Source organism: Stegostoma tigrinum, chromosome 35 (assembly GCF_030684315.1).
Source record: "Stegostoma tigrinum isolate sSteTig4 chromosome 35, sSteTig4.hap1, whole genome shotgun sequence".
NCBI classification, from domain to species: domain Eukaryota; kingdom Metazoa; phylum Chordata; class Chondrichthyes; order Orectolobiformes; family Stegostomatidae; genus Stegostoma; species Stegostoma tigrinum.
Genome location: NC_081388.1, coordinates 17,711,784 through 17,736,905, shown reverse-complemented (window position 1 = coordinate 17,736,905; position 25,122 = coordinate 17,711,784). Strand labels below are relative to the sequence as shown.

The 25,122-nt window shown below is 41.8% G+C and overlaps 1 protein-coding gene across 2 annotated transcripts in view; it reads right to left on the bottom strand.

The window, feature by feature from the left end:
• Positions 1 to 5,457: 5,457 nt before the first annotated feature.
• LOC125447368 (tetraspanin-1-like) overlaps positions 5,458 to 25,122 on the bottom strand; it is a 40,350-nt gene continuing 20,685 nt past the window's right edge. For both annotated transcript variants that reach the window (XM_048521689.2, XM_048521690.2), the window contains 4 exons: positions 24,119 to 24,226; positions 18,249 to 18,386; positions 13,693 to 13,776; positions 5,458 to 8,182 (listed from right to left, as the gene is read on the bottom strand). In XM_048521689.2, the coding sequence (XP_048377646.1) occupies positions 8,117 to 8,182; positions 13,693 to 13,776; positions 18,249 to 18,386; positions 24,119 to 24,226 (396 nt within the window). In that variant the 3' untranslated portion in view covers positions 5,458 to 8,116. The remainder of the gene's footprint in view (positions 8,183 to 13,692; positions 13,777 to 18,248; positions 18,387 to 24,118; positions 24,227 to 25,122) is intronic.

Here is a 25,122-nt window from a genome sequence, read left to right as displayed (position 1 = left end):
AAGGTTCATTTAAGATAGACTGAGAAGATTATTTGAAGAAGTACTGGACCAAGTGTCTTTTTTTTAGGTTTTTCTGTTACTATTATGGGTTCATGAACCTTCATGACAACCTTTCCACTGTTTTTCTTTTAAATTTGTTCTCCCGTGAGAATCCCAATATTTTTGTGTGATTTGAAAGAAAATAGAATACTCAGTGGATAGGCTCCCTTTGGGACAGAATGCACCAGCAGCTCTCTGTATCCTGTCACTGATACTGATTTATAACACAAGACTATGAAGAATTTATGTCACATACTCTAAACAGACCTCCAACCAAAATTCTTCATAGTTAAAATGGCCTTTATCTTTTATCCTTCAAGATCACTTCAGAATATCAGTAGTTACCTAAGAAGATAAGTCATTCAGCTTTCTGTATATCTTTAAGAGGTGTAACTACTGTAATTTCTGTTTGTGGGTGAAATAAGTAGGGACAGATTAAAAATAATGAGTCTCCCATTTTAAGTTGTAGTTGGGGAGGAATTTCTTTCCATCAGAGGAACATGAGTCTTTGGAACACTTTCCCAAAGAGCAGTGGAAGTAGGGTCATCAAATATTTTTAAGGCTGAGGTAAATAGATTTTTGACAAACAAGGGAGTCAGATGATATTGAGGGTATGTGGGAATGTGGAGTTGAGGTGAAAATCATATCCGTCATTTTCTTTAGCATGGTCTAGTTGATAGTTTATATTCATTTGACCATGTGATGTTTCCTTGTCTCGTGCCAAAATCTAGGCTTATGTGCAACCAATGAGCAGCTTTCTGAACTTCCTTTTAACATTCCACTATCTTCCATATATTTTCCCAGAAAGAGCAACTTTGAAGATGACTCCTGAATGATGAAGTGTATTTTTTAAAATCATAGTTCATAAAGCCCGAGGGACATCAAATTAGTTCTGAATGTATAAACATTTAGCAGATCATGTTACATTGAATCAACGCGTCATGTATACCAATAAAGTCGAGAAATCTTGCAATGCAACACTCTCTAGGTACCAAAGATTGTTATGTGTTGCTTACTTTGCAAAATTGCCATCTGAGGAGGCATTATTGCCTGTATTGAGACAAATATCAGGTTCACCGAGAAGATGAATGCAAAGAACAAAAGTTTCAAAGCAGAACCTGCTGCTTGTTAATGCTCACTTCATTGGCAGCTATTTCTCTGTCTTCACTTTAAGTCACGCTATCATCTTACGATCTTGATAGACACATGTGACAACTTGCTGGGTGGCTACCTTTGGACAAGTCACTTTTCTTTACATGGCAATAAAGCCACTGTTATGAAGCCATCTTTTATATATAAAGACAAGGAGTTTTAATGTACTGGCTGGAAACCCTTAATTAAAATGTATAAAGCCACATTCCGGCAACTTGGGATCACAGCCAAATAGGCAGCACATTTATATCACTGGTACCTTGCAAGTTCAAACCCCACTCAACTATAGGCAAAACCGCACTAAGGATAATTGCCTTGGAAGGAATATGAGTGGGACTAATTCCTGCACCACTAAGCATCCAGTCAAACAGTTGAATATTCACTTAGGTGGAGGCAAACTGTTAGACATGACCACTTGCACAATGGGCCTCTTGCTATCAGAGGAAAGTGTTCAGATAAAATCCCACCACCAAATAAAGCAGGCAGCTAGAATACACTGGCCATATTTGAGTTGTTGGTTAGTTTTAGAGAGAAAGTAATAAGTCTACTAGCCCTTTGTATGTTGAAGTAAAGCAGGACAAGTAACAACACTGAAAGCAACAGGATCACCAAGTTTAAACTGAAGCAGCTATGCCACAAATCTATAAAACATGTACACCTTTTCGTTTTACTGGATCCTAAATCGCTTATTCTGTCTTCTTAAGGTGAAATCTATTTGTGTGGGTATGGACTTTGAGTATGTGTCATGTAGAAGTTAGAGCCTTTTTATTATTTTATTTAGACTGGGTTAAGTACAATAAAACAATCTTTTTTAAAAGAGAGCCAAGCAAACCAATCTGTTTGCATTTTTATGATCACAACTCAAACAGTTAACTAGTCACCGAATTGGTAAGCATATTCTTTTCAATAAGCATATTGCTGTCAAATTAGGAATGGGAAAAGAGTGGGACCATTCCACTCTCAGCTGATTGTAAGTCATGTTGTGCATGAGAACGCTGAACAGGATCAGATTCAGCTCGGCTCCTCCTGCAGTCAGTAAACTGCCAACTCCAATAATTTAAACTCGCATTACCCACTTGGGTGAGAAAATGTAACTACATCCCAACCAGGGTCAGCAGAGGCATGAGAATAAGCTACTCACCCTGTTTTACATGCTGCAGCCTTTAATTAGGTCATTGTTGTCATGTACGTAAACTTCATCTATCTACCTTTGTTCCCAATACATTAACAAATAAAAGCCTTATACAGTTTTTTCAAGGGACAAGAGATAATGTTGGTAAGTAATGATCTTCCCTTATTCAGAACAGAGCTCTGGCATCTTTTACAGCCACTCAAGACTGCTGCTCAGTTTGACAATTCAGGGAGTTATTTTAGACCATTCGCAAGGTAATGAGTCACTTTTGCAGATTATCTAAAATGGTTAGGAATAGGAGGACTAGATGTCAGGCTGATCAAAAGAGGGTGAGTTGATTGGAGGCAATTTTTCTGAAAAAGAATAATCGATTTCTGGAAAAGAAATCACTAAAATGTGATAAATGTGGAGTCATTATATTCTCTAAAGAGAATACAGCTCACTGGTAATGTCAGGATTCATGCTAACTCCTAATTGCCCTTGAAAGGGTGGTGGTGAACTGTCACTCGAATACAAATGAGTGATTCGTTGGGTCATTTCAGAATGTAGTTAAAAGTCAGTCACATTGCTGTGAGTCTGGAGTTAAAACTAGATCCGGTAGGAACAGCAGATATTTTTCTCACTAAAGGCTCATCAGGAGCTTTTAATGGCAAACCACTAGCTGTGTGGTTGCCATACTAACATTTCATTCCGAATTTATTTGTTGAGTTTAAATTCCCCAGCTACACTGCATGATTTGAACATATATTTCTAGATCATCAGCCCAAGCCTTTGAATTCTCAGTCCAGTAACAGTCATTGTCTGACAATTTTATATCACGTTTATAGCTTGTGCTAAGTCAGACATGTTGACAAACCTTTGCAATATTGTTCCACATTCATTGGTTTCAGTGTCACCAGTCTATTAACTAAATAAATGCCTGTATGATTTTTTTGGTTTTTAATGCTACAGTGCTTCCATTTAGTGACAATACCTGATTAATGTGCTTTTTACCAAGTCTGTTACGTTTTTTGTGCCATCTTGTCACATGTGGTGCATTTTACTCTCAGGATTCTGGCAGCCAGTGCCAATTAATAAGTGTCCTGCAATAGGGTGCAGCCTCTGCAGTTAATGAAAGAGCCAATTCTAGCTTGTTGTGCATCATTAGAGTGAGCTGGCTAGAGGATGATAAAATGTGAGGCTGGATGAACACAGCAGGCCCAGCAGCATCTCAGGAGCACAAAAGCTGACGTTTCGGGCCTAGACCCTTCATCAGAGAGGGGGATGGGTTGAGGGTTCTGGAATAAATAGGGAGAGAGGGGGAGGCGGACCGAAGATGGAGTGAAAAGAAGATAGGTGGAGAGGAGAGTATAGGTGGGGAGGTAGGGAGGCGATAGGTCAGTCCAGGGAAGACAGACAGGTCGAGGAGGTGGGATGAGATTAGTAGGTAGGAGATGGAGGTGCGGCTTGGGGTGGGAGGAAGGGATGGCTGAGAGGAAGAACAGGCTAGGGAGGCAGAGACAGGCTGGACTGGTTTTGGGATGCACTGGGTGGAGGGGAAGAGCTGGGCTGGTTGTGTGATGCAGTGGGGGGAGGGGACGAACTGGGCTGGTTTTGGGATGCGGTGGGGGAAGGGGAGATTTTGAAGCTGGTGAAGTTCACATTGATACCATTGGGCTGCAGGCTTCCCAAACGGAATATGAGTTGCTGTTCCTGCAACTTTTCCCCACCCTTGTCTGTTTTCCGGAGAGACCACTCTCTCCGTGACTCCCTTGTTCGCTCCAAACTGCCACCCAATCCCACCACACCCGGCACCTTCCCCTGCAACCGCAGGAAATGCTACACTTGCCCCCACACCTCCTCCCTCACCCATATCCCAGGCCCCAAGATGACTTTCCATATTAAGCAGAGGTTCACCTGCACATCTGCCAATACTGTGTCCATTTTACCCGGTGTGGCTCCCTCTACATTGGGGAAACCAAGCGAAGGTTTGGGGACCGCTTTGCAGAACACCTCCGCTCAGTTCGCAATAAACAACTGCACCTCCCATTCACGAACCATTTCCACTCCGCCTCCCATTCTTTAGATGACATGTCCATCATGGGCCTCCTGCAGTGCCACAATGATGCCACCCCGAAGTTGCAGGAACAGCAACTCCTATTCTGCTTGGGAATCCTGCAGCCCAATGGTATCAATGTGGACTTCACCAGCTTCAAAATCTCCCCTTTCCCCACCGCATCCCAAAACCAGCCCAGTTCGTCCCCTCCCCCCACTGCATCACACAACCAGCCCAGCTCTTCCCCTCCACCCACTGCATCCCAAGATCAGTCCAGCCTGTCTCCGCCTCCCTAACCTGTTCTTCCTCTCAGCCATCCCTCCCTCCCACCCCAAGCCGCACCTCCATCTCCTACCTACTAACGTCATCCCACCTCCTCGACCTGTCCGTCTTCCCTGGACTGACCTATTCCCTCCCTACCTCCCCACCTATACTCTCCTCTCCGCCTATCTTCTTTTCTCTCCATCTTCGGTCCGCCTCCCCCTCTCTCCCTATTTATTCCAGAACCCTCACCCCATCCCCCTGTCTGATGAAGGGTCTAGGCCCGAAACATCAGCTTTTGTGCTCCTGAGATGCTGCTTGGCCTGCTGTGTTCACCCAGCCTCACATTTTATTATCTTGGATTCTCCAGCATCTGCAGTTCCCATTATCACTGGCTATAGGATGAGGTGCGTAGACACACTGAGGATCAGCTACACCCTCTGTGTCCTTTCCAGCTATGCCCATAATACTCAGATGAGGCAGTGTTTGTAGATAGATGGAACAAACACCTCAGGTTAATGACCCTTCATCAAAATGGGAAAGAAATTCCCATGCTGCAAGGCACCATCCCAGAATGAACACCTGGTGCAGGACAGGAATCTAAGGCAGAGCAAAAGGCATTTCATTTGCTTCACTGCAATGAGGTGGAAAGAAAACTTACTCCTGCACACCTGTGAAGTCCAGGTTGAGCTCATTTCTGATTTTGTGCAATAATTACAGTCTGTTGATAGTTGGAAAACTAGTTATTTGGAAGTAAGCTTAAGGATTTAAGTTCAGCATCAGTCACAACTTTCCTGTGAAACCAGAAAATGAAAAGAAAACAAGTAAACCACATATATATTCAGATAATCATTTATTGTCAAATATAATTCAGAAGCTATAGCAGGTGAATACAGAAAAGTGAATATTAAAAATACAATCAGAAGATTTGTTCTTTTTTAAAAAAGTTTGTTACTTCTTTAGAGGTTCTATTTGAACTTTGCAATTCCTTTTCTTGAATTATTTTGAAATTTAAAAACTTTATGTTTTGTAATGTAACATTTCTGTTGCACTTTTAATTTGGTTTATTTTTGAGAGGGAGAGTATTATTGTATCAATACACTGCTTTTTCTAACATGAAACATTTGCTTCCTGTAATAAACCTACAGCTCCTGACCATTAACATCAAAGAAAAAAATCAGATGGAACTCTGGGATAGATTAAGTGAGATGTAGGTTAATGTATCACATCACAGTATATACATCAAGCAAAACTAAAGGCAGCTGTTTTTTAAAGTCATTATTGATGGTTGATCCTTATTTTCCATAGCTGTATGTAGCTGCATTTGAGAACCATGGTCTGATGATATTCTGACTTTCATAATTGCATTTTCAGCTACTTTATTCAGTAATCCAGAGATGTATTTCATTGTTAAGAAAGTACTCCTTTCTCAATGTATTGACGGTCAAGTTGTTTAGTTAGAAATAACTTTCTCTGTATCAATTTTGAATTTGCTGCAAACCTTTAAGAAGTGACAAACCATGTTTAGGAAAAACACTGAGCTGCATCTTTCTAGACAAATTAGTAATATTTCTAACTTTTTTGAGAGCGTACGGCTGTCATTCTACATTCTGTAAAAGCTTTTGAACTTGAATGCTGGTCTCTGAAGGTGCAAGTTGTATACTGTTCTCATAAGGCATCCAGCTCACCCAGCACTGTCGTTGGAATGTATTACTCTATGGAGTGATAACTTAGAAAGGGAGCAGATCATTTCCCTCATCTCCCTGCTGCCCTTAAACCCCTGTAACTTCTGAAATATAGGGACTTTTTCATGGCAGAATGTGTAAAGTGCATTATTGTAGAAGAAAAGTTTTATCTTTGTAGGAAAAAAATATTTTACATTTAATACAACAATATATTTGTTTGATAAGAGGTATTGCAATAATCACTTATGTAGTGAGCAACATGTTATTTTAATAGATTTTATTTTTTTCTGATATAAGCAAGGTTTTAAAAAATTTTAGCTGATTGTTACCCTCCATTGCATTTAAGAATCAAAAGAAAATCTACATTTTATAAGGATTAAACAGTTTAGTAGATATTTTCTATCAGAACAATAAACTATTTTTGTCTCATCTGCACTGAATAGTGATAAGCAAATCTTGAATCTAAACTAACCCGTATGAAACCTGTTTGTATAATGTGTGAACTATTAGCATATTGTGCTGCTGTACATGTGGAAAGGAATTGGATTGTCTACAACAGGCTAGGGAATGCTGTTGCTTTATTTAAAAGGCTTTGGTCTAGAAGTTCAAGTAAACATTGGTATTAGACCTTGGATGAGTATGTTGTAGAGACTAACAGCTATCTGTCCAGGTAAAGCCTTGCTGATGAGCGAGCTGATGCAAACTTTAGGTACATGAGCAGGAGAGATGGTGAGTGCTGGCTTGGAATGTGATTTTTAGCTGTTGAGGTTGAGCTTCTCTATTGCCTCAAAAGTAAGATTGGGAATAATGTAAGGCTGTTACTCTATCTCTTCAGAGATAGTAGGAACTGCTGATGCTGGAGAATCTGAGATATCTCCTATTCTCTTCAGTTGGGTGGGTATAGGAGCATTCCTGCCAATTATCAGTAAATGCTGTTCAAGTTCAGCAAGAGACAGGTGAAACGGCAGGGCATTTAATTATTAAGAACAGGTCTTGTAAGAAGCAAAGGGCAGCAATTTAAACAAATAAATTTTAACGTTCTTGTTCCTAAACACATTCCTGATGCCAGCAAAATAATCTTATCCAAAGTGATGAGCAGTGCACTTTTAGAAGTAAAGGTGTTTTGAGCTTCTGGCTTGTCATAGAATGGTTAGGAGGTTATCCAGCTCCCAAAAAATAGATGCTGAATAGCTAAATTTCAGTTTGTTTTTGTGTTCTAGTGCAAATCCTATCTAACCTATTTGAATTGTATCCGATCCAAAGTTATGCAAAATGAACACTGCTGATGTAATGTCTTCCAGGAATGTCTAGTTGCCCAACTTATTTTAATAAAATGAGACAATTACCATAATGGACAGTTTGCTAAGTGCAGGCTCCAGTCTTTTTATTCAACGTCTTTAATTATTTTCTTGATGAAAGGCAGGAGGCAGGTTTTAGTTATAGCCAGAGTTGCTATTGGATATCTGTAATTGGCTTTGCTGATAATAAAAATTAATTACAAACTTTAAAGATTACAATAATGAACGTCACTATATTGTAACAGTTTTCATAATTCCATTACGCTGGGAAAATGGGACTCAGTCCAAAACCCAGGTATTAGGAAACCTTAATAACAATGGGATCATGGCTGGAAGAGATCACATTCTTGTTCCACTGATACCTTATGCACACAATGTATATTGATAGACAGGCATTGCAAAGCTTTCTAGTTTATTGGCAAAAAACATTCTTTTACCTAATATTAAACCAACGCAATTTAACAAAACACAAATTGTAAAGTAAAATGGTAAGTATATAATTCCTTCTCCATATTCATACGCTTTTTTCGTCTTTTTTGATTTGACAGTACATTATCATGGATGCTGCCATTGCACCTATCTGTAAAAACGAAAAAGAACGGTCAGTATAGAACTATTTACATTATAGCATTGCACATTGTTTCAATTATGAAAAAGAGGAAACATCAAGGAGAAAGAAACCCTAGCACAACATATCTTAAATACACACTCTCCTCCAAGCCCACCACATTCATGGTAACAAAGTGTGGGGCTGGATGAACACAGCAGGCCAAGCTGCATCTTAGGAGCACAAAAGCTGATGTTTCAGGCCTAGACCCTTCATCAGAAAAGGGGGATGGGGAGAGGATTCTGAAATAAATAGGGAGAGGGGGGAGGCAGATAGAAGATGGATAGAGGAGAAGATAGGTGGAGAGGAAAGTATGGGTGGGGAGATAGGGAGGGGATAGGTCAGTCCGGAGAGGACGAACAGGTCAAGGGGGCGGGATAAGGTTAGTAGGGAGGAAATGGAGGTGCGGCTTGAAGTGGGAGGAGGGGATAGGTGAGAGGAAGAACAGGTTAGGCAGGCAGGGACGAGCTGGGCTGGTTTTGGGATGCAATGGGGGGAGGGGAGATTTTGAAGCTGGTGAAATCCACATTGATACCATTCGGCTGCAGGGTTCCCAAGCGGAATATGAGTGGCATCATTATGGCACTGCAGGAGGCCCAGGATGGACATGTCGTCTAAGGAATGGGAGGGGGAGTTGAAATAGTTCACGACTGGGAGGTGCAGTTGTTAACTGTGAACCAAGCATAGGTGTTCTGCAAGGTGTCCCCAAGCCTCCGCTTGGTTTCCCCAATGTAGAGGAAGCCACACTGGGTACAGCAGATACAGTATACCACATTGGCGGATCTGCTTGATGTGGAAAGTCATCTGGGGGCCCGGGATCGGGGTGAGGGAGGTGGTGTGGGGGCAGGTGTATCACTTCCTGCGGTTGGAGGGGAAAGTGCCGGGTGTGGTGGGGTTGGAGGAGAGTGTGGAGCGGACAAAGGAGTCGCGGAGAGAGTGGTCTCTCCGGAAGGCAGACAAGGGTGGAGTAGGAAAAATGTCTTTAGTGGTGGGGTCGGATTGTAGCTGTTGCAAGTGTCGGAGGATGATGCATTGTATCCGGAGGTTGGTGGGGTGGTATGTGAGGACTAGGGGAATTCTCTTTTGGTGGTTATCGCGGGGGCAGGGTGTGAGGGATGAGGTGCGGGAAATGCAGGAGACACGGTTGAGGGCGTTCTCGACCACTGCTGGGGGGTATGGTAGTTGCGGTCCTTGAAGAAGGAGGACATCTGGGATGTGCGGGAGTGGAATGCCTCATCCTGGGAGCAGGTGCGGCAGAGGCAAAGGAATTGGGAATAGGGGATGGAACTTTTGCAGGAAGGTGGGTGGGAGGAGTTGTATTCCAGGTAGCTGTGGGAGTTGGTGGGCTTGAAATGGACATCAGTTTGTAGGCCGTTGCCTGAGCTCGAGACAGAAAGGTCCAGGAAGGTGAGGGTGGTGTTGGAGATGGTCCAGGTGAACTGAAGGTTGGGGTGGAAGGTGTTGGTGAAATGGATGAACTGTTCGAGCTCCCCTTGGGAGCATGAGGCAGCGCCGATACAGTCATCAGTGTAACAGAGGAAGAGGTGGGGTTTAGGGCCAGTGTAGGTGTGAAAGAGGGACTGTTCCACATAACCTACAAAGAGGCAGGCCTAGCTTGGGCCCATACAGGTACCTATGGCCACCCCCTTTGTCTGTAGGAAGTGGGAGGAATCGAAAGAGAAGTTGTTGAGGGTGAGGACGAGTTCAGCTCGGCAGATGAGGATGTCGGTGGAGGGGGACTGGTTGGGTCTGTGGGACAGGAAGAAGCGGAGGGCCTGTAGGACATTTGCATGGGGAATGCAGGTGTATAGGGACTGGACGTCCATGGTGAAAATGAGGTGTTGGGGACTGGGGAATTGGAAGTTCTGGAGGAGGTGGAGGGCTTGGGTGGTGTCATGGACATAAGTAGGGAGTTCCTGGACCAAAGGGGAGAAAATGGAGTCCAGATAGGTGGAGATGAGTTCGGTGGGGCAGGAGCAGCCGGAGACAATAGGTCGACCAGGGCAGGCGGGTTTGTGGATTTTGGGAAGAAGATAGAAGTGGGCCGTGTGGGGTTGGGGAACAATGAGGTTGGAGGCTGTGGGTGGGAGGCCACCTGACGTGATGAGGTCGTGGATGGTTTGGGAGATGATGGTTTGGTGCTCGGGGATGGGGTCATGATCAAGGGGGCGGTAGGAGGTGTCGGAAAGTTGGCGCCTGGTGTCAGCAATGTAAAGGTCAGTGTGCCATACTACAACTGGGCTTCCCTTGCCTGCGGGTTTGATGGTGAAGTTGGGATTGGAGCAGAGGGAGCGTAGGGCTGCCCATTCTGCAGGGGAGAGGTTGAGGCGGTTGATGTCATGACGGCAGTTGGACCTGAAGAGGTCGAGGGAGGGTAGGAGGCCTGGGGGTGGTGTCCAGGAGGAGGACTTGTGTATTAGACGGGTGAAGGGATCAGTGGAGGGAGAGTTAGGCTCACGGTTAAAGAAGTAAGCATGGAGGTGGAGGCCGCAGAAAAACTGTTCGCTGTCCAGATGTGACTGGTATTTGTTGATGTGTGGGTGGAGGGGGACAAAGGTGAATACCTCTGAATTATAAGAGGAACCCCTGCTGAGAAATATTGCCTGTATTTTTTATTTAAGAACTTACATTGACCTGCCATGATTTGCATGCCATTTTTCCATAAACCATTGAGATATATGGTACTAATTTGGATATTCAAACAGTTAAAGATAATTTCACAGACAATTAAAATAGTAGAATCTTTGGCATACTTCAAGACAAAATATATTTCAGAAGGAAAAGTACAATCCTATGCTTCAGAAGGATTACATAAACACAAACTTGCAGACAGAAATTCATATTCATGAACCAAATCAAGTAAAACAAACTCAACATTTATTATTTTAAATAATAATAATCCCTTTGGAGAACTTACCTTGAGTAGGACCAGACAGTATTGTTTATCAACTATAAACATGAGAAGAGATGATGTCGGCTCTGTATGAGTGTTGTTGACTTCGGTGTATATATTGAGGTCACTGACTAGATTAAGTAGATTGTGGATCTTCGATCCCTATAGTGTGGAAATAGGCCCTAAAGCCCAACAAGTCCACACCACAAGTCCCTCAGGGCATCCCACCCAGACTCATCCCCTATAACACACCTAATCTACACATCCCTGAACACTATGGACAATTTAACATGGCCAATCCACCTAACCTGTACATCTTTAGACTGTGGGAGGAAGCTGGAGTACCCAGAGGAAACCCACGCAGACACAGGGAGAATGTGCAAACTCCACACACACATTCACCCGAGGGTGGGCCTATATCTCCTGGTAGGTGTCAGTTAGCTCAGTTGGCTCATTTATGATGCAGAGTAACACCATCAGCATGGGTTCAGTTCCCGCACTGACTGAGAGTACCATGAGGTTCAACCTTCTCAACCATTCCTCTCACCTGAGACATGATGACCTTCAGGTTAAACTACTATCATCTCTCTCCAATGCAACGATGGTCCTCTGGGACTATGGTGATTTTGCTTTACTTTACAATGTGGCCAGGAACAAGCCGTAGATAGGCAGCAAGCAGGCCTGAAGCCTGATGGATAAAGACTTCTTGGTGCAGACTTTGGGCACAATACCTTGGCTCCACTCTCAGAGGGGTGCGGGAGGTTGGGGGGTGGGGTGGTGGGGTTGGCAGAGAGGTCTGCAGTGACCAGGAGAATCAATGAACAAGACTGGCAGACAGAATGTATTTTACTCTCTTTACTGCCCTGAATTAAGTATTAATTTTAAAGGAAAATCCTGGTTGACAGCAATTATTTTATTGTGTAGTTAATTGTCAAGTTATTTATTTGTTGATACTATTACAACCTAGTCTATGTTATTACACAGCCAGAATGTAAAACAGGATATCAAGCAAGTTTCGTTATTGGTGAGGCCTTTGCAGCATTTTGTTGTCTGACGGCTTTCTTCTCCAGAGTGAACAGGTTATTCCAACATTTCCCATTGAGCAGACATTTAATACAGGCCATTAAATCAAATGAAAAGAAAATCACATAATAATTACATCAGTAGGTCTGTTCAGCCAAAAAATTAGATCATGGCATTATCTTTGTCTAGTTACCTACCTTGGCTCTGTAATCTTTCATACTGCTATCTAACAAAAATCAATCATTCTCAGTTTTGACATTTTCATTTGACCACAAAGCCAGCCTCAACCGCTTTCTGGGAGAGAAATTTTCAAATTTTCACAACCCTTTGTGTGAAGATTTTCTTCCAGACATCTCCCCTGAATGGGCAAGCTCTACATTTAAGGAAATGTTGAAATAAAAATAGAAAGTTTTGGAAATATTCTTTTTCAGGTCTTTTTCTTATCTGTCTTAATCAGCTTGAAATGTCAACTCTGTTTCTCTCTTCACAGATGACTGTCTCCTGCATTTTCAGTTTTAGTTCAGATCTCTAGTATCCACAGTTTTTTTTTGATTTTATTCAAGGAAATGCTTTCTTGTTCTGGCTCCATGACCTTGGGAAATGATGTTTCTCTATCTCATCCATCAATACCTTTCATCATACCCTTTATTCTTGAATTTTAACAGGATGCAAGCTGTTGATAAAAACCTAATTTAACCCTGATAAATCAATAAATGTAGTCATCATTCCAATTGTAAGCATTCAAAGTTGGGCATAAAATCGAGTAGAATTTTTTTTAAAAAGTGACATTTTATTAAACCTGTATTGAACTTTGCTTCAACCACATTTAAAATAAGGTACAAAAACAAAGTTGCTGGAAAAGCTCAGCAGGTCTGGCAGCATCTGTGAAGGAGAAAACAGAGTTAGCATTTTGGGTCTGGTGACCCCTCCCAGACCCGAAACGCTAACTCTGTTTTCTCCTTCACAGATGCTGCCAGACCTGCTGAGCTTTCCCAGCAACTTTGTGTTTGTTCCTGATTTACAGCATCCACAGTTCTTTTGGTTTCTGTTTAAAATAAAGTATGCAGTTCTGGATGTCATATTATAAAATGGATTTTGAGGCACTTGAGAGTGTGTAGAGAAGATTTAAAGATATGATACCAGAAGTATGAGGGTTTACATATCAGGGAAAGCTTGACAAAGGCTGGGTCTCTTTTGCTTGTCTGAAAAAGAAAACAGAGGGGTGACCTAAGACAAGACTTTAAAATGATGAATAGAGTGGATAAAAATGACCATTCCCTGTTGAGGAGAACAGCATAACTGGAGACTAGCCATATAGGAGAGTCACCCACAAATCCAATAAAGAATTTTTTTAAAATGTCTTCACCCAGAGGGAGTGGCTACGGTGATTACTGCAGCTACATTTAAGGGAAAGCAAACAAAAAAGCATTTGAGGGAGTAGGAAATAGAAAAGATTATAATGATAGTTTCAGATGCTTAAAGATGGAAGGTCTGGACCATTAAATATTGACTCTTGGTTAGACTGAATGGCTAGTTTCTGTGCTGTATGTACTACTTAATACATTACCTCCAGTGCACAAATTCCCAAAGCCACGATTCCAAGAACCTTGGTGTTTGTCTTCAAAAAGTCAAGAAGTGAGTGGTAACAACCCTGAAACAATTTTAAAGAATTAGATACAATCTTTTATCTTTGAAATCTTACTTTTCTCCTCAAAGATATGAGCCCAGAAATCCTACAGTAACAGCAAATGTCTGAGCTTAGAGCAAGAACACCTTCTGTAGCCACCATGGCCCGTGCGGGTAGATTTGTTCCAAATCCAAGGATCACTGAAATTATTAAGGTTGGACAGTGGCACTGCAGCATATCAGACACACATGGCCAATAAACAAAGAAACCTACAGCACAGGAGCAGGCCCTTCGGCCTTCCAAGCCTGCGCCGATCAAGATCCTCTGTCTAACCTGTCATCTATTTTCTAACGGTCTGTGTCCATTTGCTCCCTGCCCATCCATGTACCTGTCCAAATATATCTTAAAAGACGCTAACGTGTCTGCGACTACCACCTCCGCTGGCAATGCGTTCCAGGCGCCCACCACCCTCTGTGTAAAGAACTTGCCACGCATATCTCCCTTAAACTTTCCTCCTCTCACTTTGAACTCATGACCCCTAGTAATTGAGTCCCTCACTCTGGGAAAAAGCTTTTTGCTATCCACCCTGCCTGTACCCCTCATGATTTTGTAGACCTCAATCAGGTCCCCCCTCAATCTCCGTCTTTCTAATGAAAATAATCCTAATCTATTCAACCTCTCTTCATAGCTAGCACCCTCCATACCAGGCAACATCCTGGTGAACCTCCTCTGCACCCTCTCCAAAGCATCCACATCCTTTTGGTAATGTGGAGACCAGAACATAAAGGCAGCAGAAACTCAGAAGATGCTCTAAAAAAGCAGGATTCAACTTGTATTGACCTCTGTTGGAGTTCATACTTTTGCTCCTTTCACTTAGTTCAGATCATGACCAACTTCTGCTCTTGGCAAAGGCAATTATGTTGAATTTGGCTTATTTCACTACTGTCTTGAAGTAGTTAAATATCTTTGGACGTTACCCAAATTTCTGGGCGGGGAAGTAGGAGGGTTTGGAATATGGGACAGATAAAGGAAACCTCCCTTCCATCATGATTGGGATTTCTTGATACTTGAAGTACAGGTACAACAGAACCTTCCAAACCCATGATCACTACCATGTGGATGGACAAAAGCAGAAACAGGAACACCAACAACCTGCAAGTTCCCTTGTGAGCTACTCACTATCCTGACTTGGAAATAAATTGCTGTTTCTTCTCTGTTGCTGGGTCAAATCCTGAAACTCTCTCCCTAAAAACATCGTGGGTCTACCTCCACCAAATGGACTGCAGTGGTTCAAGGCTACTTGTCAACATCTTCTCAAGATGCGACTCGGGGTGGGCAATAAATGCTGACCCTCCACCAGCAACACCCACATCTCATGAATTACTTTTTTTAAAAAAATCTTGATTCAGTTTCAAATTGTGACTGAATAGCACACCTAGTAAATTTTGTGAATGACACCATAATTGGTGATGTAGTGGACAGTGAAGAAGGTTATCTAAGATTACAAAGATCAATTGGGTAAATAGGCTGAAGAGGGCCAAATGGAATTTAATTTGGATAAATGCGAGGTGTTATATTTTGGTGAAGCAAACAAAGGCAGGACTTATACAATGAAAAGTAAGGCTTTGGGTAGTGTCGTCGAACAGAAAGACCTACATTACATTTAGATATGGTTGTTGAGAAGGCCTTCAGCATGCTTGCCTTCATTGCTCAGACCTTTGAGTATAGGGCTTGGGACATTATGTTGAGGTTGTACGGGACATTGGTGAGGTCTCTTCTTGAGTACTGTGTCCAGTTCTTGTTGTCCTGTTACAGGAAGAATATTATTAAGCTAGATAGGCTGGGATATTTTTTCACTGGAGTATAGGAGGTTGAGAGGTGATGTTATAGAGGTGTATAAAATCATGAGGAGTATACATAAGGTGAATGGCAGATGTCTTTTCCCTAGAGGGGGGTTTTCAAGATTAGGGTCATATTTTTAAAGGTGAGAGGAGAATGATTTAAGACATAAAGGTCAATTCATTTATGCAGAGAATGGTTTATATGGAATGAACTTCCAGAAGAAGTGGTGGATGCCATATGCCACTCCTCAGCCCATTGCCCCATCTAATCAAACTCCAGTTGTACTCTGAGATCATCATCTTCACTGTCCACTACATCATCTATTTTGGTGTCATCTGCAGAATTATTAACCATGCTACTATGTTCATATCCAAATCATTTATATAAATGACAAAAAGCAGTAGACCCAGCAACTTTCCTGCTCCTCTGATGCTGCTTGGCCTGCTGTATTCATTCAGCTTCACACTGTGTTATTCTCAGACCCAGCACTGATCCTTGTGGCACACCGCCAGTCATAGGCTTCCAGTCCCCCACCACACCACTGTCCCCTAATATCAAGACAATTTTGTATCCAAGTGGCTAGTGATCTAACCTTAACCAATCTACCATGTGGAACCTTGTCAAATACTTTGCTTAAATCCATTTAGACAACATCTACCACTCTGCCTTCATCAATGTTCTTTGTCACCTCTTCAAAAAAACTCAATCAAATTAGTGAGACACAATTTCTCTCACACAAAGCCATATTGACTGTCCCTAATCAGTCCTTGCCTTTCCAAATCCATATAATTCACAAGGGGCCTTTAATCCTCACTTCTGAGCATGGTTGAACTGACTGAATTTTGAGGTCTCAGTCCTGCTCCAAAAAAGGCCCAGTCTCATGCTCTGTTCTGACACTCACTGCTTGTCTTCACTCCTACACTTTGTTCTCAGATCTGTCACTGAGGGGTCATGACAATTTTCAAGTCTCAACATGGGGTCACATTGGCGACAAGTTTTTGAAGCACTGGTTTAGGGGAAGTTGCTCTGTTTTGGGTAACGTCTTTTGGACAAGACCTAAAACACAAGCCCATCCGCAAAGATGCTGTAAAAGATGCTATGTCACTGTTCAACCATGGAAATGGATAACATTTCTCCTTCACCAGCACTAAAACAAAGTTAAATAATCTGATTTCATTGCTTTTTCGGGAGATTTTATTTTTTGCAAAGTATCTCCAATTTTGTCTGCTTACTAACAGTGACTACACCTCAATCAGTAATTTATTGACCGTGAGACACTTTGGGACATCCTATGGTTGTGCCTGGCACTGCATTTTCTTCCACTCTTTCTATTACTGTCGTTCCTGATTTACCTTACTCAGCTGATTAACCAGATAATGGGACCAAACCAAAAATATTGTTGATTGAGTTACATTCTGCTGAACATGACACCTTCCTGATGTTAATCATTGCTTTAATCTGCATCTCCAGGCAGCTGTAATGGGTTCTGCCCCTTTAAACAAACAAAATTTGGTTCAACGGCCCCTAATAGGACACTGTAACATTTCTGCAAATTAACAGTTAATGGAAACTTACATAACAAAACAGAAATTTACAGAATAAAAGTAACAAATGGTGTAATTTTGTTCAGGGTGATCATACACCCAGCTCCTGCAGTGCCCACCAGTCTCTAAAGACCAGTGGACACTGCATGCTCCGTCTCAATGGACGCATGAGCATGGACTTAACTGTGAAACAGCAGTAGGCAGTCAGGCACTATGAACCCCTCCACAACCTGTTGCCTCGGATCTTTTGATGGCCACTGCGGCTAGGTCCAGGGACAGATCCATGAGGGAGCCATGTGACTTGCCTACCCACCCCGCTCAAGGCACATATACATCAGGAATGTGGGCTGACGTGCAACCAACTGTTGAGGAAAAGTCCCTTCAAAAAGCTAAAGAGGAGCTGCACATGAAAACAATCGACACAGATATGAAAAACATTTATATCCAGACCAGAAAAACAACATGTAGCCTGGGACTTGGTGTACTTCCAAAGCCTATGTGTGCATGGGACTGTCACATGCAGCACTCTTCATCCCAGATCCCCAATGGAAACAGGAAGGACCCTAATTTTCACAGACATATTCGGCCCAAGCACCTCATTCATAAGGTGCTGGATAGCTCACGTCACATGCTGGATGTTGGCCAACACCCTCTCAGCCAACTGTTCTGGTGTTACCCATCCGCATTTTTGCCATCCAACACGTCTCTGAGTCTGGTCAGCTCAGTGTCCCGAGCACTGTCCTCCACAAGCTGGCAAAACCCGTAATGATGAAGGAACCTGTTCCTGACCATGTCCCAAACTTTGACTGGGTCTAGTTAAATGACATACAACTCCTGGAAAAAGATAATTCAGGCACCTGATGAAAGAAGTGTATCATTATGGCACAACACCTTGGAGAAGATTCAACATAAAGGTATTGCTGTGGGCCTAAAGCTAGAAAGTCACTCTCTGGGTGTGGAGGCACACCAGCAACTGACCCCACCTTCTTAAGTGGGAGACTCAGTACCTCAGCAGTGGCCAGGTTTTGCTTTGTAACAGATTGCATGAAGGCATAATAACATCAAAAAGTCAAATGATGAGGTAAAGTTGTTTATCACTGTATACATTACCGGCACAGAATTCTTAATGTTGGCACCTAAACAATGAGATTGAGTCTTGCAGCATTGCTGGGGATACTTAGACGACGTATCATTGTAGAAAGGTGAGTTTGTAAAATCGTCAAAGTTTTTGAATCCACAACACTTGAACTGGAAAAGAAACACGGGAAAAAGAGGTTTACAAAACAGTGAATGTGGTTTCAAAACATTTTCTAATATTCAACATGCTAAAGTATGCTGATCAGGTATTAGAATAAGTATTTATTTTAAAAACAATGTAGCTTGTCTGGATTTGATATTGTTTACAAATGCAAGTTGAATGCAGAACTGTGGTAAATAATTACATGTCAAAGATGACATATGAATGTAAATTGTGTATGTTTCTGAGAGAAATATTTTTTGGGGAGGTTGTTATAGTTTTCAGCTGGCTGTGGAACAGCCTCACCAATACTCATCTGTACCATGTGACAGTCAAGTCAATAAAAAGTTTTGGGGTAGTTTTGTGGCGCAGTGGTAATGACCCTACGTCTAGACCAAGCATTCTGGGTTCAAGTCCCACCTGCTCCCCGGGTGTGCAATGATATCTCTGAACAAGTTAGTTGGAAAATATCTAAAGTGTTTTAGTTTGTATTGAAAACTTATAATGAATTGCAATTTTCAGCTTGTTTTCACAGAATGCAGTGCATACGTACAATAGAATAATACAATACATACAGCACAGAAAGAGACTGCTCAACCGATCTAGTCTGTGCTAGCCCTCCGATTTACTCAAATCCTTTATTCCTCTTAGAGTATATTGTGATAAACCAACATATAACAACAGAGGTGAGAATAGTGGCAAGTTGAAAAAAGGAACATTTTACATAGCTTGACCCAACACAGAATTTTGAGATAACAAGCCTACTTGAGAGAGAGTGATAATAGGAACTGCAGATGTTGGAGAATCCGAGATAACAAAGTGTGGAGCTGGATGAACACAGCAGGCCAAGCAGCATCTTAGGAGCACAAAAGCTGACGTTTCGGGCCTAGACCATTCATCAGAAAAACTTTTTGAGGTTGGGGTGGAAGGTATTGGTGAAGTGGATGAAATGTTCGAGCTCCTCTTGGGAGCACGAGGCGGCGCTGATACAGTCATCAATGTAACCGAGGAAGAGGTGGGGTTTGGGGCCAGTGTAGGTGCAGAAGAGAGACTGTTCCTCGTAATCTACAAAGAGGCAGGCATTGCTTGGGCCCATGCAGGTACCCATGGTCACCCACTTTCTCTGTAGGAAGTGGGAGGAATCGAAAGAGAAGTTGTTGAGGGTGAAGATGAGTTCGGCTAGGCGGATGAGGGTGTCGGTGGAGGAGGACTGGTTGGGTCTGCGGGACAGGAAGAAGCGGAGTGCCTTGAGGCCATCTGCATGAAGGGTCTTTTCTGATGAAGTGTCTAGGCTCGAAACATCAACTTTTGTACTTCTAAGATGCTGCTTGGCCTGCTGTGTTCATCTAGCTCCACACTTTGTTACTTGAGAGAGAGTGCTGATTGACATGCTTAGAGCAGTATTGGATGGAAGCTGAAAGTGTACCATTTGCTGCCTGTTCCCATACCTTGGTGATTTTATGAATGTCTGTAAGTCGGTCGCCCATATTAACATTAGAGGGTAAAGTGTCGATTAGTCAGAATCCAGATATAGATTTTATGTAAAAACCAAACTTTTCAGCCTTGTTCACATGTCAGGTGCATGTGAGACTTGAACCAGGGTTTTCTGATCCAAACATAAGGGACACTACCACTGCACCACAACACCTGTCTTTTTTAAAGACCTGATTCTCTGCTGTTAAAAAGTGAGATCTTTAGGGCACAAAGTAGACATGTCCTCTCCAAAAATAAGAATGCTATTTCCAAATCTAGAACCCCATGGTTGTCTAGAAAAATAGGAGAAGATTAAACAGAAAAACTTATAACTGTAAAAAAATTCAACATTGCAGATAGGAGTATAGAAAGTACAGGGCTCAAGTGGGGGAAAAAAAAGGAAGTCAAAGCCAGGGCATGAAAAAAGTGTTAGTATCGATAAAAAGATGTTTTACCAATATACGAAGAAAATGTTAGTTAAGGTAAAAGTAGATGTATCGAAGATGAAGGAGCGAACTTGTGTGAAGATGCAGAAGACATGGGATGAATTTTAAATGAAATTATTGTCTCCATATTCATAAAACAAAAGAGTGATTTAGATATAGAAATCCAACAGGAGTAGTATGTAGTCTTGGATGAAATAATCATAACGAGACACCAAATGTTACAGGAGTTGGAATCTTTGAAAGTCAATAAGTTGCCAGGATTAGATGGATTGTTCCCTATGTTATTGAAGGAGGTCAGGGAGGAAATAGCAGATGCTCTGATGATTATTTTCCAATTCTCACTAGATTCAGGTGAGGTGTTAGAGAACTGGAGGAATGTACATGTGCTTCCGTTGTTTAAAAAAGGTACAATTATAGGCCTACACCCTCTCCACCTATCTTCTTTACTCTCCATCTTCGGTCCGCCTCCCCCTCTCTCCCTATTTATTCCAGTTCCCTCCCCCCATCCCCCTCTCTGATGAAGGGTCTAGGCCCGAAACGTCAGCTTTTGTGCTCCTGAGATGCTGCTTGGCCTGCTGTGTTCATCCAGCCTCACATTTTATTATCTTGGAATCTCCAGCATCTGCAGTTCCCATTATCTCTGACAATTATAGGCCAGTTAGTCTTATCTCGGTGGTGGGCAAATTGTTAGGATCAATCCTGAGAGATCAGATAAACTGTCACTTATAAAGGCATGGACTAGTCAGGGATAGCATGGCTTTATTAAGGGAAGGTCATGCCTCTACAAATTTGAGTGAATTATTTGAAGAAGTTAGCGAGTTTTGAGAAGATTTGTAGCTCCGGTTGAGGCTCTGGATGTGAGTTTGCTTGCTGAGCTGGAAGGTTAGTTTTCAGACGTTTCGTCACCATTCTAGGTAACATCATCAATGAGCCTCCGACGAAGCGCTGGTGTTATGTCCCACTTTATTTATCTGGTTAGGTTTCCTTGGGCTATAAATAGAAAGTGGGACATAACACCAACGCTTCGTCGGAGGCTCACTGATGATGTTAGCTAGAATGGTGACGAAACGTCTGAAAACTAACCTTCCAGCTCAGCGAGCAAACTCATATTTGAAGAAGTGACAAGGAGGTGTGATGATGGTAGTGCAGTGGATGTTGTCTGCATGGATTTTGCTAAGTCACTTGACAACATCCCATGTGGCAATCTGATCAAAAAAACAAAAGCTCATGGGATACAGACTAATGTGTTGAATTGGATCCAAAATTGGCTTTGTAACAGGAAACAAAGGGTAATGGTCAATGACTACCCTCACGAATGGAAAGCTGTTTCACGTGGTGTTCTACAGGACTAGCTGTTGGAACCCTTGCTGTTTTTTAATACAATAACGAAGTGGATTTGAACAAGGGGTCACAGTTGGGAAATTTGTAGACGACACAAAAATTGGCCATGTAGTGGATAGTGTAGATGATAACTATATGTTCCAAAATGATATAGCTGGGTTGGAGGACAATGCAGGAAAATGGCAGATGGACTTCAACTCTGATAAGAGTGAGGTAGTGCGTTTAGGAAGGTCAAACAGTTAAGGGAATACATAATGAATGGGAATATACTGAGAGGGGTAGATGAAGTGAGAGTTCTCGATGTGCAAGTGCTCAACTCCCTAAAAGTAGCAGTACAGGTGGAAAAGGTTGTAAGCAAGGCATATGGAATACTCTCCTTCATTGGCAGAGGTATAGAATACAAAAGTAGGGATATAATGATGAAACTAAATCAGACGCCGGTGAGGCCACAACTGAAGTATTCTGTGCAGTTCTCGATACCACATTATGGAAGGATGTAATTGCTCTGGAGAAAGTGCCAGAGAAGATATACTAGAATGTTGCCAGGGCTACAGCATGTTGCTACAAGGAGAGACTGGGGAGGTTGGGATTATTTTCCTTGGAACAGAGAAAGTTGAGGGGTGACATGAATAAGGTATACAAAATTATGAGGGGTCGAGATAGAGTAGACAGGAGGAAACTGTTTCACTTGGCAGAGAGTTCAAAAACCAGGGGCTGTAGATTCAGGCTAAGTGTCAGAAGGATTAGATGGGAACATAAGAAAAAACATTTTTTACAGAGGTTGGTGGAAGTCTGGAATTTGCTGCCTGAGTTGGTGGTGGATGCAGAGATCCTAAACACCTGGATACACACCTTAAGTGCTGTAAGATGCAGGGATATGGGCAGTGTGCAGGAAGATGGGATTAGAAAGGTCACCTGGGTATCTTTGGGTCAGCATGGATAAGACAGGCCAAATGGCCCCCATCTGTGCTGTATCATGTCTATGATTCTAAATTCAAATTTTTCTCTTCTTTGTTTTATCATGTAGATATTTTAAATCAATCTGTTCAGAAACGTTAGGACACATACCCTGTATATGTTTTTTCTGGTCAGAGTTTTATTTCAATTCACACGCCATCAAAAGTGAATGGAATGTGTATTGCACATCAGCCACCTTGTACCATCAGATATTAAGCGGCTTCCAGTCTGCCTTAAGTTCAAAATCAAGTACAAAACTACTTTTTCTTATTGTTCCTATGTTGGAGGCTTTACTGATTTTGCACCACTGCACTTTCTTTTCTTAACTAGGGGTGCCTTCCCTAAGTTGACAACTGTGATTCAAGCTCCATCTCTGGCAGCATATGATGTGACTGAATACCTTTAAAATATTATTAAGTGATGCGTTTGTTCTTTATTCTTGTAAATGGGACAGTGGACAGATCAGTTCTCAAAACTTACATTAAAAAAATACACTTAGCTACAAAATTTAGCCTGAGTTTTAACATTAGATTTATTAGACCATAAGACATATTAGCAGAAGTCATTCAACCCATCAAGTCTGCTGTAGCACTCAATGATTAACTGATGAAAATCTTCACAGAAGGAGCTCAGCAACTTTGTTTTTGTTCCTGATATACAGCATCCGCAGTTCTTTTGGTTTTGATTAAAATCTTGTCTATTTCAGCCTTGAATATTCTTAACAACACAGTTGTTCCAGCCCTCTGTGGCACGGTAAAAAAATTTTACTGATTCACTACCCTCATACAGGAAATTCCTCCTCATCTCTGTCTCACATGTGTGAATCCTGTCTCTGAGATTATGCCCTCTGGTTTTAGACTTTCCCATAAGGGAAACAACCTTTCCATTTCTACTCTGTCAAGTCCCGTAAGAATCTTTGGTTTTTTCTAAACTCCAATGAGTACAGGCCCAATCTACTCAATATGTCCTCACAAGATAGTACACCCCTACCTGCGATTGACCTAGTGAATTTTCTCTACACTGTCTCCAATGTCCCCAAAATTCCTCTGATATAAGGGCCCAAAACTGTTCACCAAAACCAGCTGTAGTCTGACTACTGCCTTGCAGAGTTTAAGCAATATACGCCATTCTACTCATAATAAAGACAAATATCCATTTGCTTTCCCTTTTACCTGCTGAACTTCTATGCTAGTTTTGTATGTTAGCCCGCTCTGAAGAAAGGTCACAAAACATTAACCCTGTTGCTCGCTCCACAGATGATGCCAGACCTGCCCAGTTTCCCCAGCAAATTCTGTTTTTGTTTGTTTCAGATCTGCAGTTCTTTGTTTTGTTCCCCATTACCTAACCTGCTCGTTATGTCCTCAATGAAATCTGATAATTTTGTTCAGTATGATTTTTCCTTCGTGAAACCATGCTGACTCTGCTTGATTATATTACATATTTCTACGTGCTGTTCTATTACATCTTTTATAATATACTCTCCACACGTATAATTTTATAACATTCATATCTTATACATTATTTACCTCATTCATCACTGCATCCCATAGTGTAGTCATGTCTGAACTTTTGCCATATTCATCTTTGATTGATTTCACTGCCCAGATCTGAATGTAACCAACAAAAATATCAGCCTGGAAAACAAAACAGACCCATGTTAAGAATTAATTTTGAAATGAAGGATCCTTGCTATTTCAACATGTTCATTTTGTTGATTCTAGAAGTTATATTTAGCAACAACACTCAACTGAAGCATATTAATTGTTACCTACTGTTCAATCTGCAGTATCTACTGTTACACCTGATTTACTGAGCCTGATTATCCTTCTGTTTGTACAAACCAAACTATTTATGAGGGTCAGTGTAGACTTGTTGGGTCGAAGAGCCTGTTTTCATACTGTAGGGATTCTATGAAAATGAATATTTATGTTGAACATTATTTTTAAAAGAAGTATGACACTGAGTCACTTAAGAAAATATAAGATCAGCTGATCTAAATTTTGATTAAGAAGTAGGTTAAAGGAGGAAAGCAATGCAGAGAGAAATATGGATATAGTTATAGCATTCCAGAGATTGGGCTGTACATAATTGAAGGTATGGCCACCAATAGTACAGCGATTACAATTGGGAGTACACAAGAGGCCAGAATATCTGAAGCTCAGGGATTATAAAGAAAGGGAGGGACAAGGCTGTGGAGGAAAATTGAAAACAAGGATGAGAGTTTTAGAATTAAGATGTTGTTTGACAAGGAACCAAATAAGCCTGCAAGCTCAAGGGTGATGTGGAATGGAACTTATGAGTCAAGACAGCCGCCTCCACCATTTCCTCTGGCAACTTGTTCCGTACACCCACCACCCTCTGTGTGAAAAAGCTTATGTGATGAATGGATTTGCAGGTTAATAAACAACCTGTTTTGGCCGCAATATGAATGCAACTTTCTTTGCACTCAAGGTATGACTTGAATCTGATGCTTCTGACTCGAAAGCAGAAATGTTACTTACTGCACTTTACTTAGTACTCTTACCCTCAC